The 16,464-nt window shown below is 38.2% G+C and overlaps 1 protein-coding gene across 1 annotated transcript; it reads left to right on the top strand.

The window, feature by feature from the left end:
* Nucleotides 1-39: 39 nt before the first annotated feature.
* cul3a (cullin 3a) lies at nucleotides 40-14,592 on the top strand. Its single transcript, XM_079876295.1, has 16 exons — nucleotides 40-256; nucleotides 4,921-5,118; nucleotides 5,606-5,719; nucleotides 7,008-7,168; nucleotides 7,976-8,090; nucleotides 9,006-9,234; nucleotides 9,326-9,471; nucleotides 9,703-9,879; nucleotides 10,468-10,638; nucleotides 10,935-11,042; nucleotides 11,309-11,433; nucleotides 11,690-11,786; nucleotides 12,717-12,851; nucleotides 12,951-13,137; nucleotides 13,750-13,895; nucleotides 13,988-14,592. Exons 1-16 carry the CDS (start codon nucleotides 173-175, stop codon nucleotides 14,117-14,119), a joined length of 2,325 nt encoding a protein of 774 aa, XP_079732421.1. The 5' UTR covers nucleotides 40-172; the 3' UTR covers nucleotides 14,120-14,592.
* The last annotated feature ends 1,872 nt before the right edge of the window (nucleotides 14,593-16,464 follow it).

Genomic DNA, 16,464 nt, shown 5'->3' with positions numbered 1-16,464 from the left:
ATTGGATGCATTTCTGTTAGCATAATCATTGTCTCGCGAGATCTCAACCAGTCATCCGCCATCGCTGTAGAGACAGAGGAAAAGAGTAAGCTACAGGGACTGAAACCTGGGGGGGAAAGAGGGCGAGATTTGTCCGTGTTTCCCCTCAAAACACCCACCCTAACATCTGTTGATGGCATCGCTCCCTAACCCAAACATGTCCAACCTCAAACCCGGCACCAAGAAGGACACCAAGATGCGGATCCGCGCCTTTCCCGTGAGTATCAGCCGGGTTGAACGTACCTCAAGCGGTCGCGGGGAGAACTCGAGAGCCGTGGATCGGGCAGAGCAGCAGGCCACAGCGGGTTTAGATCTTTTGAGGCTGCGTTTGAGAGATTTACTGAGACTATGGAATAGAAAATACGTTACCTGTAATCGTGATAATATTAGCTCCAGGGTTCTAAATATGGATATATGACTCAGTTAATAGAGAGATCTGAATCAATAAAACAGCCAGTGTAGAAAGTGATCAAAACTCAGTGATTTTTTTTTGTTTGTTCAGTCCATATATGTTTTGACCATAAAGCTGTAAATATGTTCAGCAGTGTAGAGTCTGCAGAGAACATGGAGTCTTTCCTTCTGATTTGCATGTTTTCTTTCAGTGTTTTGATCTGATTTGGGGTCTTGATGTCAGACTGGCGGTTGATAACGTGTGTTTTGTTGAAACTGATTGTTGTCTGTGTGTGGGGTTGATGGTTGATTTTGTTGTTATTGGTGCTGTGCATATTGCCAAACTGACTGTTATGGCCGTGTTGCCTGGGTAATTTAGTTTCTTGTCATTGTTGGGTTTTGTTTGTTGTTGACATTCTGTTTGTGGAAATTGTGTATATTATAGTCACTCGGTGTAGATCAGGGGGTTTCAGGGACTCTCAGAATATGGTCATCCTTAGGTGAGGGATCCCATTATAAAATTTCAAATGCACATAGGCCTATATATTTAGCCTATGTATGTCCATGTATAAAGACACAATTTATTCTGTGAAATTTATTTATATATAATTTATTTTTGAATGTTAATTTTTTAATTATTTATTATTAACTTTTTTCCCCCAGTGGTCTTCTCTAGCACTCCCAGTTTGAAAACCCCCTGTATTATAGGTGTTGTCTAGATTGTCACACTGATGATAGATGTCCTTTAGCAGCTCTGCTTTTGTTTCACAGTCACTGCAGCAGCATGACGTGCATCTCTGAAATTTTCTGCAATTTTCTGTTCTTTTATTAGCTCCACTCAGATCAAATTCTGTGCATCGCAGGATTGTTGGTGATGCTCTGATGGAATAAATTATGAATAATGTGATTAAATGCAGTTAAGTGACAATGTTTGCATGCAATTATTGTCCTCTCTTGAAGGTCTGGAATACTCCTTAATCTCAGAGTCTGACACCTTTCAGCAAGTCCACAGGACTAAACGAATGTCGTTTTGGTTCAGATAAGTGGCAGTGAGATAAGAAGACATTGCTCTCGTGCAGAAGCTGCGTTTGCTTGTGGAATCTGACATGTCTCGTCAAAAGAATTCATTAGAAATCTCACAGCTGGCTTTACTTCTTTCGTCATAGAATTACCTTCTCGGTATGTGGCCCATATTCTCATCACCTGTTACAATCCACGTGCTCTCGGCTCTCTTTTGCATACAAACTGTCAAGTTTCTCTTTAGCTTTTTATAGTGTCAGTTGTGGTTTTGCTATTGTTGAACTGCAATTCAGTCATGCGGTTCATTATTAAAGATCAGACTGGCACAGACATATTTTGGTCAGAAACAGAAGTTTAGTGCTTGCTGTAATTTTCAAAACCCTTTACTCCACATCCCTCAGTTAATTCAGACCTAACCAGTGCAGTTATGATTCTCGTGATTGTTTTTGCTTTGTTCTTCTTCCAAAACTACTCTTACTGGAGATACTCGGCTGTAATTGAGATGAGTTTCGTCATTTAGCTGTGTTGACCTTCCCCTTACAATCTCAATGGCTCACTTTTCCAGGATTCATCATTTTGTAGAAATGTGGAAAGTTGCTTTATAGTTTTTATTTCAAAGTCTGGGGTCAGAACTATTTGGTATAAAAAAAGTCATTTTATTCAGCAGTGATGCATTAAAAAAGCAGTCTTCTTTCAAAAACAATGTAAAATCTTCTCCTCAAACTTTTGAGCGATAGTGTCAGTTTATAGTATTTGAACCTGCTTTCAGATTAAAAGTGTTTTTAGGGTTCCTTTAGCTGAAACGGTAGAGAATGACACTAGGAATACCAAGGTCACGGGTTTGATTCACATTTAATGCATGAGCTGATCAAATCTACACTTTGAATGCAAACTAAGTTGCTTTGGATACACTCAACACTAACACATACATTTTTACTATCAGGAGAAAATTCATTAAAGTGTTCATCTTGTCAGAATCTATTGTCCGTGTCCGTTAAACATATTTTGCTGGACTGAAATACTTCTACCCCTTTGAGGAACTTGTCTTATTTGTTGATACTTTTGAAAAGGCTTTTAACCAAGTAAATTTGAATTTAGTTGTAGTTTCTTTTTTTGAAAAAAATAGTAAGCTTAAACATCTTATTTAGTTTTATTTTTGAATAACTGAACATAGCCATAGAAGCTGACATGGCGTTAAAAAGGAAAGAAAAAAGTTGCTTTGGATAAAAGCATCTAGCAAATTCATAGATGTTAAATGTGTTGATACTGATATGATTAGGGTTTACTGTTGTGGGTTAAATGTACGTCTCTCTGGTCTCGTCCTTCATCAGTGCTTTTGCATCGACGTGACCTGAGCCTACAGAAACCCAGTTTTGGAAACCTACTTGCTTGACACACATGCACACGTTTTGCTTTAGGGATTCCTGTTCATGGGAAAACTGGTTCCTCTTTGTGTTAGTTTAACTTTTCAAAAGTGAAACGGTCTTCTGCAGTATCCAATGATTGCCAAAGCAGGTGTGATTAGCCTTTTAGCGAAATGTTGCAAGAAGTCTGCGTTCCCACTCACACCTATTCCTACCAAGTCAGATTTTAGCCACCTAAATGGCTTTAATCCACAGACTAGTCTGCACAGGTCCACGAGTATCAAGACCTGTCTGTCTGTAGGCTTAGTAGACGGAGAGAGACAGACAGGTGCGAGCGAGGCGTTCTCTACGTCTGAATCTACAATTCACTGTCTGACTGTGTGTCAATTTATCACATAGCAAGAGCTGTGTTACTAAAATTGTGACAAGCATTATAATTAACGTGAGCTGTGCTGAAGTTTTGACATGCATAATTAGTCACAGTTGTTTAAAAATGTAATTCAATCATATGATTAGCCATCAGCCTCTGCTGAGTCACTTGGAGCTATCAAAAGCTCTGATGTTGTTGGACTGTTGGTTTGGGTGTAAAAGCAATTGATCTTCTTGCTCCAGTTTCTGCCAAAGCTTGAGTGTATGTGCAAATGATCTGCAGTCTCATTGGCACATTAAATGCAAATTAAAAAGTTGTAAGTGAGTTGTTTTACTTTTAATGGGCCCGGAACACATCCTGCGATTTCCCATGCTGAATAAGTTAATATAGTCTCCTCTTATGTAGTTCCAACAAGGTTGTGATGTGTGCAGGGAGCAAAGTGTGTCACTCTAAAAACTTCTGTCGATACACTACCATTCATAAGTTTGGGGTCGGTACGATTTTGTTTTGTTTAGCAAGGAGGCATTCAATTGAAAGTGACAGTAGTAAAGGCATTTATAATGTTACATAAGATTTTTATTTTAAAAAATGCTGCTCTTTTGAACTTTCTGTTAATCCAAAACTAAAATAAATTACGCAGCCCAACTGTTTTCAACATTGATAATAACTAGATTAAAAAGTTTGTAGACATGTCAAATGGGCTTGCTGCTGCTGTCTGTGTTGCCGGTGTTCAACCGCAACACTGGTTACAGCACTTGCCAACCGTGGCAGTGCCCCCCCCCACCGTTGTTTTGATTTTTATAGTAAAATCATTTAGTTCAGTTTGAGAACAGACACTACAATTAAAAACTGAATCGTCTGCTCTATTCAGCGTGAGCCGAACAAGATCAGCAGCAGGAGTCAGATTTCATTTATCACAAGAGTGAGGAGCTGACTGACAAGACATTGGCAGAAGTTTTGGTTTCAAAGCGAAATGTAAAAGCGCCTATTTAAGAGTACTGTTTTGTTGTTGTTTTTTCATTAAGAATAATAAAGAACCGACCATTCAAGCGATTGGTGCTAATTTGAACGCGAAAGTAAAAAAATTTTGCTTTTTGTTTTTTGATTGTTATCATACATAGAAATTGCTGGCGAGATAAAAATAAAATAAAATAACGTCTTTATAGCAATAATAAATAGTATGTGTATTTTCTTCATTTCTCCAGTACCGACAGCAGAACCGATAACGTCCGAGCTTATCGATACAGCCGTCTTTCAAAATTCAGCCCCGGGGCCCGTTTAATACCGCTATTACCGGGTTTCTGTACCCATCCCTATTTAAAAGCGAGGTGCAAAAGAGGGAAAAACTTCAGCTCGCTCTGTGTCCGTCGCTATTTTCCATATGCGTTTTATCCATAGAATTGTGTTATTCACTACTGTAAAGCGGCTTGATTGGCTGATGGTTTCCGAGCGCAAAGATGCAAATAATCAAATTCATTATCGATTATAATTGATTTGATCGATTAGTTGTTGCAACCCTACTTCAGTGTGTTTGAGTTTTGACATTTGGAGTTTGAACAGTCTTGGCTCATTTGAACAATCCTTCAATGTAAGTCAATTAGAAATCAATTAGAAAGCAATGTTTTTAAAGCAATATTGGTCAATACAGATAAGGTGCATCCCTTCTAAAACGTTTTGTATCAAATTATCATAAGGGTTTCTATGCTTATTAATTTGTTGATTTGTTTGTTTTTGCAGATGACCATGGATGAGAAGTATGTGAATAACATCTGGGATCTTCTGAAGAACGCCATCCAGGAGATCCAGCGGAAGAACAACAGTGGGCTGAGCTTCGAGGAGCTCTACAGGAACGCCTACACCATGGTCCTGCACAAACACGGGGAGAAGCTCTACACGGGCCTCAGAGAGGTGGTCACCGAACACCTCATCAACAAAGTATGAGCTCCTCTCTCGCTCTCAGATCTTTCTTGAAATACGTTAGAGAAAACCAATGAGGTCCTAGAGATTAAACTTCTCACAGGCTTTAGAAAGGAGTTGCTGAAGTTAAATGCCGTTTAATAAGCAGTAAGCCTCAAGAGATGGTGTTTTACGATAATATTGATTTAAAAGACCTCCTTAACTATTTTGATGGTGTAAGTGATGTGAATTTAAATTGGAACAGATTGATTTGAATAGATCTGAAGGACGCTATCTCACATCTTCACTATATATATATTTATATGTAGCTTAATGAAGACTCTGGGGTTTTATCTCTGGTGCTGGCTGGTAATGATGTCAGTTCTGGAGATGAAGCAGATGGTGGAAACCTGCCCGTCCCAGTGGAGTTGTTCACAGGGTGATGTCAATGTAGATACAGGTGGATGAAACCCATGTGCTTGAGCTGCTATCATAACAGCTTTGAATTTGTTTTTCCTGTCTTCAGGTGCGAGAAGACGTGCTTCTCTCGTTAAATAACAATTTCCTGCAGACGTTAAATCAGGCGTGGAATGATCATCAGACTGCCATGGTCATGATTAGAGATATCTTGATGTACATGGTAAGTTGTTTATTCAGATATTCTTAAAGTGGTAATCATGTGTGTGTATATATATTTATAGATGTCAAAGACTGAGTTGCAAGTTTACAAAAATGTTCTGATGTCTTTCGTTCATGGTTCAGAATTTATGGATAGCACAACCAAACAAAAAGCTTTAAGAATCCTTATCCTGTTAACTGACATGACCATAAAGTGCTGCAGTGATGATGTATTTTTGTAGCCCAATCCTGAAGTTAGCGTAGATTTCTCGACAAAAACACATGTTTGCTTTTCGATTATTGCAGAAAATAAGTACTTTGACCAGCAAAAGTTTATTTTTTACACGGTTTGTTCATTATGATAATCTTCACAAATCAACACATCACCAGGAATAAAAAGCTCAACATAGGCTATAAATGAACTACACCACGGTCACATGTCTTCATCATAACCACCATTCACACAGAATGTGTTTTTCCATTCCACTGCGCTACTTTTCCACTATTTTTCAATGTCAACACGCTATACGGATGTGTATGATTATTGCGCTCGCGTCTTTTGCAGCGTGACAGCATCTCGCGCATAAACACGGCACTCAAGCTCAACTCAAGTTGTTCAACTTGACAAAACAAAAATGCGTCTCAAGACCTTGCGTTTTTTCCCCATTCCACTGCCCGCGTCTCGTGTTTTTCAAAGCAATAACACGTTCTGTGTGAATGGCCTCTTAAGCTTCCAACTCTTTCAGAGTTTAATTAAAAAAACATTTTCCCTGAAAGTTTGAGCAAGAATAGTTTGCAAGAGCGTTATTATATTTACAACGAGGCTGTGAAAGTGGACTAGAGTGTGGATGAGGTCACTTGTTCTGCCTGATGATGTTTATTGTCCCAGTTAGACAACCTCTAGTCCCATTTAGCCACTTGTTAGCAACTGCCTTTTTGAAGACAAGTAAAAGCTTTAAAAAATTTCAATAGGGTTTTACTGGTGTGCTTTATGTCATAGAATAAAAGGTGAAAATATCTTGATCTTGTGTTCACCACAGACCTTATTTCAGGCATTTAACCAAAATCCCATTGACTTCCGGACAATGAAACCAGACTCGTTTTTGGATTTGGCCCTGCAGAAATTCGTCATCCCTGCAGCACTCTATTTCAAAATGTTGTTATTGTAACAGAAGGAATATCATTGTTTATAATAAGGAGAAAATACATTTGGAAAGCAGAAAGATGGGGGAATGGGATTGGGATGCAACAGAGTTTGGATTTGAACCTTGTGTTTAAACCTGTTGGAACATTTTTCTTTCTCTGTCTAGGACCGTGTGTATGTTCAACAGAATAATGTGGAAAACGTCTACAATCTCGGCTTGATCATCTTCAGAGATCAGGTTGTGCGGTATGGCTGCATTAGAGACCATCTCAGACAAACTCTGCTGGACATGATCGCTCGAGAACGCAGGGGAGAGGTGGTCGACAGGTGTGTGACTTTTGTCCTTTGGTCTCTCTTTACAGTGTTTCAGTTAGGGTGTGTTCACACTTGTAGCTCAGCTCGCTTGGCTCGTTTGGTCCAGACCAAAAAAAATAAAAATGTCCTGGCCCGATTAACATTCACATTGGCATTTTAACACTGAACCTAAAAAAACAGAAACCTGAAGGCATAGGGGTACGTTCACAACCTGATTGGTTGGCTTTTATTACGTATATTTCGCGACGGTACTTACTGAACTTCCAAAACTATGCTGTGTGAAAAATGCACTCGTTGTATGTGCGTAGCCTACATACATATAATGATATTTTGACCAGAGAACTCGTGAAGAGTTCAGAACAGCGGCAGGAATCCCTCCGTCATACACACACAAATGAAGATCTGCTGTGTGGAGACGTGGTTGTGATGGCTGTACTGAACTGTGATGGGCAACATTGCGACTATGATGAGAAAAAACAGGTATGCTTGAGCATTCTGTCCTTTCTAGGGTCGCATCTAATCTCATTTTGGTTCGTTTAGATGTTTTTGGTCCGTGTTGCGTTCATATTTCAGTCGAACCGCACCAGAGTTCGTTTGGAAGCAGACCGAGACCCATCTTTTCAGCGGTCTCGGACTCGGTCTGCTTGTTTGGTTCGGATGGCAGCGTTCACACTTATTCAACTGGACCGCACTAATAGAGTAATCGCACCAGGGTTCATTTTTAATCGAACCAAACATGCCAAGTGTGAACACCCTTAAAGAATGAAAGCTTTTTGCTGTTATTAGTTGAGGAATGCGTTTTTATGTGTTTTGTGGCAGGGGGGCCATCAGGAATGCCTGTCAGATGCTGATGGTTTTGGGGTTAGAAGGTCGGTCCGTCTACGAGGAGGATTTTGAAATCCCGTTCTTAGACATGTCTGCTGAGTTCTTCCAGGTGGGTGCTGCTGTAATACTGCTTTTACTCTGTTTGCTTGTCATTATGGATATTACAAAAACATTTCCTTGTCACTGCCATGGCCACAGATAAAATAGTAACGAAATCTTTTATTTAGGTCTTCCATCACTATTGGGTTTATAATTTCAATCAGCTCCTTGATTGGTTGACTTGATGTGCAGTTGTGCGGTCATTTCACTAGGTTTAGCCAACATTTTATAACATTATTGTTCAAATAGACACTGACACTAATTGACACATCCTTACAACTTCATAATCACACTCACAATGACATTTAAGCAACTATATTGGGTGGGATGTATTAAAGTATACATTACTGTTCAAAAGTTTGGGGTAAGGTTTTTAAAAATGTTTTTGAATAGTCTTTTATTTGATCAACAGTAGGATTGCAATTAAAAATATTTTTTTTCTATTTTGAATATCCAGTCTTCAGGGTCACATGATCCTTCAGAAGTCAGTCTAAAATGCTGATTTGGTGCTCAAGAAAGTTCTTATTATTATCAATAATTTATTTTTTTTAAAATAAATTAACCCTAGACTTTTAAACTATAGTGTATTATGTAAATTATTCAAATGGATAAAATGTTATAAATAACATTTTAATAAAATATTGATTTTCATATTCTATAAAAACATTTGCAGCTATTATTACAAATTAAAAGCATAATTATTGTGAATAAATAAATGTTTTTTTGTTTTTTTTTCCTGACACAAACATATATTGATATATTGATTGAAAAAAAATTGGCTGGGCAAGAAAAAATCTACTACTAACCTGAAATAAACCCTCATTGTTAATAATTGAATTGATTGATTTGATCATTTATTCTTGACTGGCTGTCTTTGATTGTTGTTAAATATAATATCTTCATTTGTGTGTGTGTGTCTGTGCAGATGGAAAGTCAGAAGTTCTTAGCGGAGAACAGTGCCAGCGTCTACATCAAGAAAGTGGAGGCTCGGATAAACGAAGAGATTGAGCGCGTGATGCACTGCCTGGATAAAACGACAGAGGAGCCCATCGTGAAGGTGGTGGAGAGAGAGCTCATCTCCAAACACATGAAGACCATCGTAGAGATGGAGAACTCGGGACTGGTCCACATGCTCAAGAATGGAAAGACAGAAGGTGAGCAATGAATTAGGAATAATTGATACTTTTCATTGTTCCTCTCTTGCTTTGTATTTAACTCAATTTCTTTTCTCTCTTTCTCTCTCAGACCTGGCATGCATGTATAAGCTGTTCGGTCGGGTTCCTAATGGACTGAAGACAATGTGTGAGTGCATGAGCTGGTACCTCAGAGAACAGGGTAAAGCGCTGGTGTCAGAAGAAGGAGAGGGCAAGAACCCCGTCGACTACATTCAGGTACACATTCACCAACATGAAGCTGCAAAAGAGAGAACTGCACCGACAATAGAGGCTTGTTCAGTTAATACAAATCTGACCGGCTGAGTCAGATCCTGAATAAACAAAGAACAAATCTGCCAAGGTTTAAGAGTTCAGAGTAGTGAGAATGTGTATCACAACAACCTTAATGAGCTTCAGGTTTGTAATAAGTAGTAATAATGTTTTTTTGTGTGTGTGTGAATCATTCAGGGTTTGTTGGACTTGAAGTCGCGCTTTGACCGGTTCCTGCAGGAGTCCTTCAACAACGACAGACTCTTCAAACAGACGATCGCTGGAGACTTTGAGTATTTCCTCAACCTCAACTCCAGATCGCCCGAGTACCTCTCGCTCTTCATCGATGACAAACTCAAGAAAGGAGTGAAGGGGGTAAGAGATAAGTTTAGGCCATCTCAAGTTCTTAAGATGAAAACTTCCTATGAATTGGGTCAATTTAATCTTTTTTTCTCTTTTGTCCTGCGAAAGTGAAAATATTATGAATATGAGTTATGTTATATATTATAGATAGACTGATGGGTGAATGTACACCTACATACACAAACAAAAGTGTTGTTACTGCTAACTAAAATGAAAACTATTCAAACTAATAATACTGATTAATCTGAAATTTAAAAAAAAAAAATTCTTAGAAAACTTTTAAAAATTAGAAATTTTGCTTTGACAGCTAACAGAAATAAAATAAGCTGAATTATTAAAAAATTACTAAAAAAAGCAATCTAAATAAAAATATATTAAAAAAATTTCAAATAATAATACCAATAACAAAACATAAAAGTGACATAATAAAAGCGACAAAAGCACTTTACAAAATTCTTTAAATTAAAATTAAAACTGAAAATATAAAAACAAGAGCTAATTCACAATATTAATAAATAAATATAATAATAGCATATAAATAATTTAAAAATAACACTGAAGCAAAGTTATTACTGATCTTATAATTGTGTTTGTGTTCAGCTGACGGAACAGGAAGTGGAGTCCATCCTGGATAAAGCCATGGTGTTGTTCAGGTTCATGCAGGAGAAGGACGTGTTTGAGCGTTACTACAAACAGCACCTGGCCAGAAGACTCTTAACCAATAAGAGCGTTTCAGATGACTCCGAGAAAAATATGATCTCCAAACTAAAGGTGCACGTCATATCCTTTTCTTTACTGTCTTTCACTGAATTCCTGTTGCCTTTGGCTTGCTCAGTTGGGGATATTTGGGGATATTTAATTGAATTAATCAATCAACGATACCATTGATCAGCATTACCAAACGTGGACGTTCCACTAGAAACAAACATTGATGTATTGTTTTAATTTATTACTGTGAAGCTGCTTTGATACAACCTATGTTGTGAAAAGCGCTATATAAATAAACTTGACTTGACTTGACTTGACTTCCTCTGTTACTAATGTGATACTCGTGCTTTCTCTCTCAGACGGAGTGCGGATGTCAGTTCACCTCTAAACTGGAGGGCATGTTTAGAGACATGAGCATCTCTAATACCACTATGGATGAATTCCGCCACCACCTGCAGACATCACAGGTGCATATGCGCGCACACACACACACACACACACACACACACACACACACACACACACACACACACACACACACACACACACACACACACACACACACACGTCCCTTTGACTTCTGTTGTTCTTAAAATAAGCTAATTATAATTGCTGCGCCCTGAGGTCCTATTCACACCACATCCAACTTTTCTAAAAAAGAACAATTTTAATTGAAGCGATGCAGCCCTTTCACACCAAATGTGAAAATGTGTGTTTTGTCTTCATGTTGCAGGTGTCTCTCTGTGGTGTTGACCTCACAGTGAGAGTACTGACCACAGGTTACTGGCCCACACAGTCAGCCACACCAAAATGCAACATCCCACCCTCCCCACGCCATGCTTTTGAAGTCTTTAGAAGGTATGATACACCCTCATACAACCTTTTCCTTATTTAATTATATGTACATTTCCTTATAAGGTGAACAATTGTCAGGATTTTTTACATATATGTGGAATATAATCGAACAATATTTTTTTTGTTTTGTTGTTGTTGTAAGTATATGACAGAAACTGTCAAGGTAAAGATGAAGTTGATCATCTCTGCTTGTCATGTCTATATCTGAGTTTTCACCACTGGTAGTTTGGTTTCATGTGTTTGTTTTAACTCTGTGCAGGTTTTATTTGGCTAAGCACAGCGGCAGGCAACTCACACTCCAGCACCACATGGGTTCTGCAGACCTCAACGCCACCTTCTACGGTGCCATTAAGAAGGTACAGACACCTTTAATACCCAAGTGAAATATATATATATATTGTGTGTGTGTCTATATACACACTTTATATACAATCATAAACAATTAAAAAAATATATTACAATATAATAATTTATAAAAAGTATATCAAAGTAGCTCAACTTGCTGTAACTCAAGAAAACGCATGCATAACTCAAGAAAAAACAGCAGCAAATTAAGAAAACATCTTCATCAGTGCAACTGACGAACACACGTGCAAATACTCACAACGCAACCAAATACAGAAACGCGCTGCAAATACTCACAACGAACATACGATCAGGATGTTAAAAAAAAATCTCACCTTTCAGGTCATCGACAAAACCACTGACGAGTAGACATTGAACAATAAGCATGTCCCAGCCAGGTTCGTCCCTTTTTGGGGTCCCTTTGAAACATTTCTGTTGTGGTCTGTGCTATTTGCAGCGCGTTTCTGTATTTGGTTGCGTTGCGAGTATTTGCAGCACACGTGTTGTCAAACTGATGATGTTTTCTTAATTTGCTGGTGTTCTTTCTATTTGTATGTGTTTTCTTGAGTTGCAGCACGTTGAGCTCTCTCGGCCACCTTAATATAGTGATTAAACTGTGAACTTGAAGCCTAAAATAAGACGGCAAGAAGCATGACTAAGCATAAATCATTCCATCTAATCTGTATTGTTGTCCTAACCAGCCGTGACCATGACAAGACGGGTGACATGACGTTTTATCAGTCACTTTTGCCAGTTTTGTTTTCTTTTTCTATTATGTTAACTCCACCCACAGTGGAATCTCATAGGTCCAAAATCCATATTAAACGAAACACCAAGTATATTCCGATTGGCTGTGATTTTGTTGCTATTTTTAATAAATTGTTATAATTATTTCTAAAAATGTTCAAAGGCCGATTTGTATTGACTTTCTCTCTCTTTAGGAGGATGGCTCAGATGTAGGTGTGGGCGGAGCTTTGCTAACAGGCTCAAACACACGGAAGCACATTCTGCAGGTGTCAACCTTCCAGATGACCATCCTCATGCTCTTCAACAACAGAGACAAGTTTACCTTTGAGGTAAAACCCCCCCATCCGCATGTTCCCGATCCGAACTCCATGAAGCCATGCATATACGATCCGTTTAACCTTCACCCTTGTTGACCTCTAACCCCTCAGGAGATCCAGCAGGAGACAGACATCCCCGAGCGCGAACTGGTCCGGGCCCTGCAGTCTCTAGCCTGCGGGAAACCCACCCAGAGAGTTCTCACGAAAGAGCCCAAGAGTAAAGAGATCGAAAGTGGCCATGTGTTTACAGTCAACGATCAGTTCAGCTCCAAACTGCACAGAGTCAAAATACAAACAGGTATTGTGCTGCCACACGGGGGCGCTGTTGACTCAGAATGAAGGGACAGAGTTATTGTCTAAAAGAAATCAGAATTCAAAATTGGACTGTTAGTTTCTTTTGTTCTCCTAAAAGTAGAGAACATAATGTATATTTTTAGCAGGTACATGCGTTTAAAATAGTCTTAATTATCATTTCTAGAGTTCTTAAATTTGGGGACAGAAAAACAGGAATCGCTATATGGCTTAGTGTGATTGTTAAACTTCAAAAGGCTATGGTTTAAACGTGAGCACTGCACCTTTCAAAGTGAAAACGTGAGGCTGTTGCGCATTCTTTTATTTCAGCTTTACTTCAATTAACAAAAATGATTTTTAATACTACACTTTTGGGTTTTTAGAATGAACTGTTCATTCCATTTCTTGCTCCAGCTTCCTTTTTCAATAGGAATGCTCTTGTCAAAGCACTTAATGAGGCCTTTAAATATTTAAACCTCTAATTTGGAGATATAATCAGATTTTATATAATATTTGGTGTAGATGATGTTTAAATCAGACTTGATATTGAGATCGCCATCTTATCTGAAATTAGATTTCGAAATGTGCTTCACAAACTCTTTGACTCGGTCTTCTGCAGTTGCTGCGAAGCAAGGCGAGTCAGACCCAGAGCGCAAGGAGACGCGGCAGAAAGTAGACGACGACAGGAAACATGAAATCGAGGCTGCCATCGTACGTATCATGAAGTCCAGGAAGAAGATGCAGCACAACGTACTGGTAGCAGAGGTGAGCGTGTGTTCTTGTTCATGATTTTGTTTATCATTTCAAAAATCGTATCTGCAAATTTCTTAATATCTGATTGGTTTGCCTCCTGTCAGGTGACCCAGCAGCTGAGGGCGCGGTTCCTGCCGAGCCCCGTGGTAATTAAAAAGCGCATTGAAGGACTTATAGAAAGAGAATATTTGGCCCGGACGCCGGAGGATCGTAAAGTCTACACGTATGTCGCGTAGTGGATCACATTTGAGCAACACAAAGACAGGAGAAATATAAAGATTTTGGACTGCTCTTCGCATGGACTGGGAAGTTTCTTTTAAGCAAAAGATGACCTCTGGGTAGCGGACTTCATTTAAAAGAAAAGCAAACCAAGAAATCAGAAACCATACAAATTTGGAAAATAATCAGGAAGCAAACTAAGAAATCCATAATTGTGTTGTAGATTATTTTTAATTAGATCAATCCCACTCTTATGAGAATCTCAGCTATGAATGGATCCAGCTTCAGTCTCTTCACCGTTTTACCCTCGTAGAGATCAAAATCAAAAGAATCCCTTGGGAAAATGTGAATGCACTGCACATGTCGTTTTTTTTGTTTTTTTTTTCAATACTGTATAAAAGGCAGAAATATTAAACACCACCCTTACAAAATAGCCAAAACGTGGCTACGGAAATAAGACAAAAAATTCAATAAAAATGTGGATATTGAACCGCTTGCTGCTTTCTTGCAGATGCCGTTTTGGTTTCCATGGTAACATCCAGGTGTGGAGACAACATGTCAGTGTAATTTCATTTTTGGTTTATTAAACAAATACAAACGTTCCACACTGGTCCCAGGTGGCATTGCCTCCCGAGACGCATCAAATAAAAAGCAGCCAAAGGACTCTGAGAATTAGACGGTACATCACTATCTCCAATTTCCTGCTATTAAACCTCTAAAATGCCATTACTGCCAAGCTTGAATTATGTGTGTCCCTGGTCCAAACAGAATCAGATTGTTTTCAGAAATGGGCAAAGCAGATGTGAGTGCTGCACATGTGCACAGCGGGTAACAGGTTTGAAAAAAAGAGTAACAGCATCACTGAGACTCCCTGATGAAATAAATGTTTGCTAAAAAAATAAATAAAAGCAGCAGGGAGCAAAATTCACGGCTTTGATTTCCTTCTGTATCGACAGTGTATGTAGTGATAGACCAGCTAATCAGAGCCCAGTTGCATAAGTTATACCAACTAGCAGTCAGTCGGGTAATCGGTCTTACTTTTCATTTTCAAATTAGACCAATCTATGTTTTTATGTAACTGACTTAAAGTAATGAACAGTCTTAAAGAAAAAAATGTGATGACTAACTTGCAAGATATACGTCTTTTTGGGACTATCGGGGTTAAGATTATTATTTTCATAATTATTTTAAGTAACTATGTAACAAAATTTGATTTTTGTTTCAACAAATCTTAGTCTCTCAACTGAGTATCACCCAGGCTGACTTAACTATTATATAAATATTGAGTGAGTGAATGTGTGTGTTTGTGTATACCGGTATTGTCCAAAAGTCTTTGATTTTAAGCCAGTTATTTATATCTTTTGCTGTAGTGTTTCAGTAGGAAATATCAGTTCCACAATCATTAATTTTGCCATTTATGATAATAATCCAGAGAGATTTTTGTATGTGCAACTGAGATCTGATCTCACCGTCATCGAGTCTGTCTGGGATTACATGAAGAAACAGAAAAAACTGAGACAGACTAAATCCAGAAGAACTGTGGCCATGTTTCCAAGACGCTTGACGAAACCTTCCTGCAAATCTACCTGAAAAACTATGTGTGAGCATACCTGGACAAAATGCAAAGGGTGGTCACACCAAATTTTGATTTGATTTAGTTAATAGAATCGCTTTATGACGTTATTTTTTAAAAGCATCCTCACTACTGCATTTTTACACAAGTGCCTAAAACTTTTCACAGTACTGTAGCTTTCCAGGAAGGTTTCTTCAAGCATCTTGGAGAAGTTGCTGCAGTTCTTCTGGGTTAAGTCTGTCTCAGTTTATTCTGTTTCTTCATGTAATCTCACTGGATTATTACAATTAATGGCAAAATGGATGTTTGGAAATGTAAACTGATATTTCCTACTGACACACTACAGCAAAATATATAAATACCTGTCTTAAAACCAAGCTGTTTTCATCACTGATAACAAGAAATGTTTCTTGAGCTGCAAATCAGCATATTAGAATGATTTCTGAAGGATCATGTGACACAGAAGACTGGAGTAATGATGCTGAAAATTCAGCTTTGCATCACAGGATTACATTACATTTTAAAACATATTCAACTGGAAAATAGTTCTTTTAAAGTGTAAAGATTCCACAATATTACTGTTTTTACTGTGTTTTTGATCAAATATACGCAGTCCTGATAAGCATAAGAGACCTCTTTTAAAAACGGTTAAAATCATTGCGGAAGTGGAATTTTTCCATTTTCTTACATTTTAAATTCTTAAAACATTGATATACTGTTTAAAATGAAGATCGGGTCACTTTGTCGTTGTCAAACATTGTGTTTGTTCATAATTAATATGCTGAACTA

This window comes from Squalius cephalus, assembly GCF_949319135.1.
Source record: "Squalius cephalus genome assembly, chromosome: 7".
NCBI classification, from domain to species: domain Eukaryota; kingdom Metazoa; phylum Chordata; class Actinopteri; order Cypriniformes; family Leuciscidae; genus Squalius; species Squalius cephalus.
The sequence above is the reverse complement of the archived record's forward strand: the minus strand, read 5'-3'. Positions and strand labels throughout refer to the sequence as shown.

What these genes read in the sequence shown, in the direction of transcription:
- cul3a (XM_079876295.1), top strand. Translation starts at nt 173, where the DNA reads ATGGCATCGCTCCCTAACCCAAACATGTCCAACCTCAAACCCGGCACC. An exon ending in TCAAGAAAGGAGTGAAGGGG is followed by an intron (nt 9,880 to 10,467) that starts GTAAGAGATAAG and finishes GTTTGTGTTCAG; the next exon opens with CTGACGGAACAGGAAGTGGA. An exon ending in GAGACAAGTTTACCTTTGAG is followed by an intron (nt 12,852 to 12,950) that starts GTAAAACCCCCC and finishes CTAACCCCTCAG; the next exon opens with GAGATCCAGCAGGAGACAGA.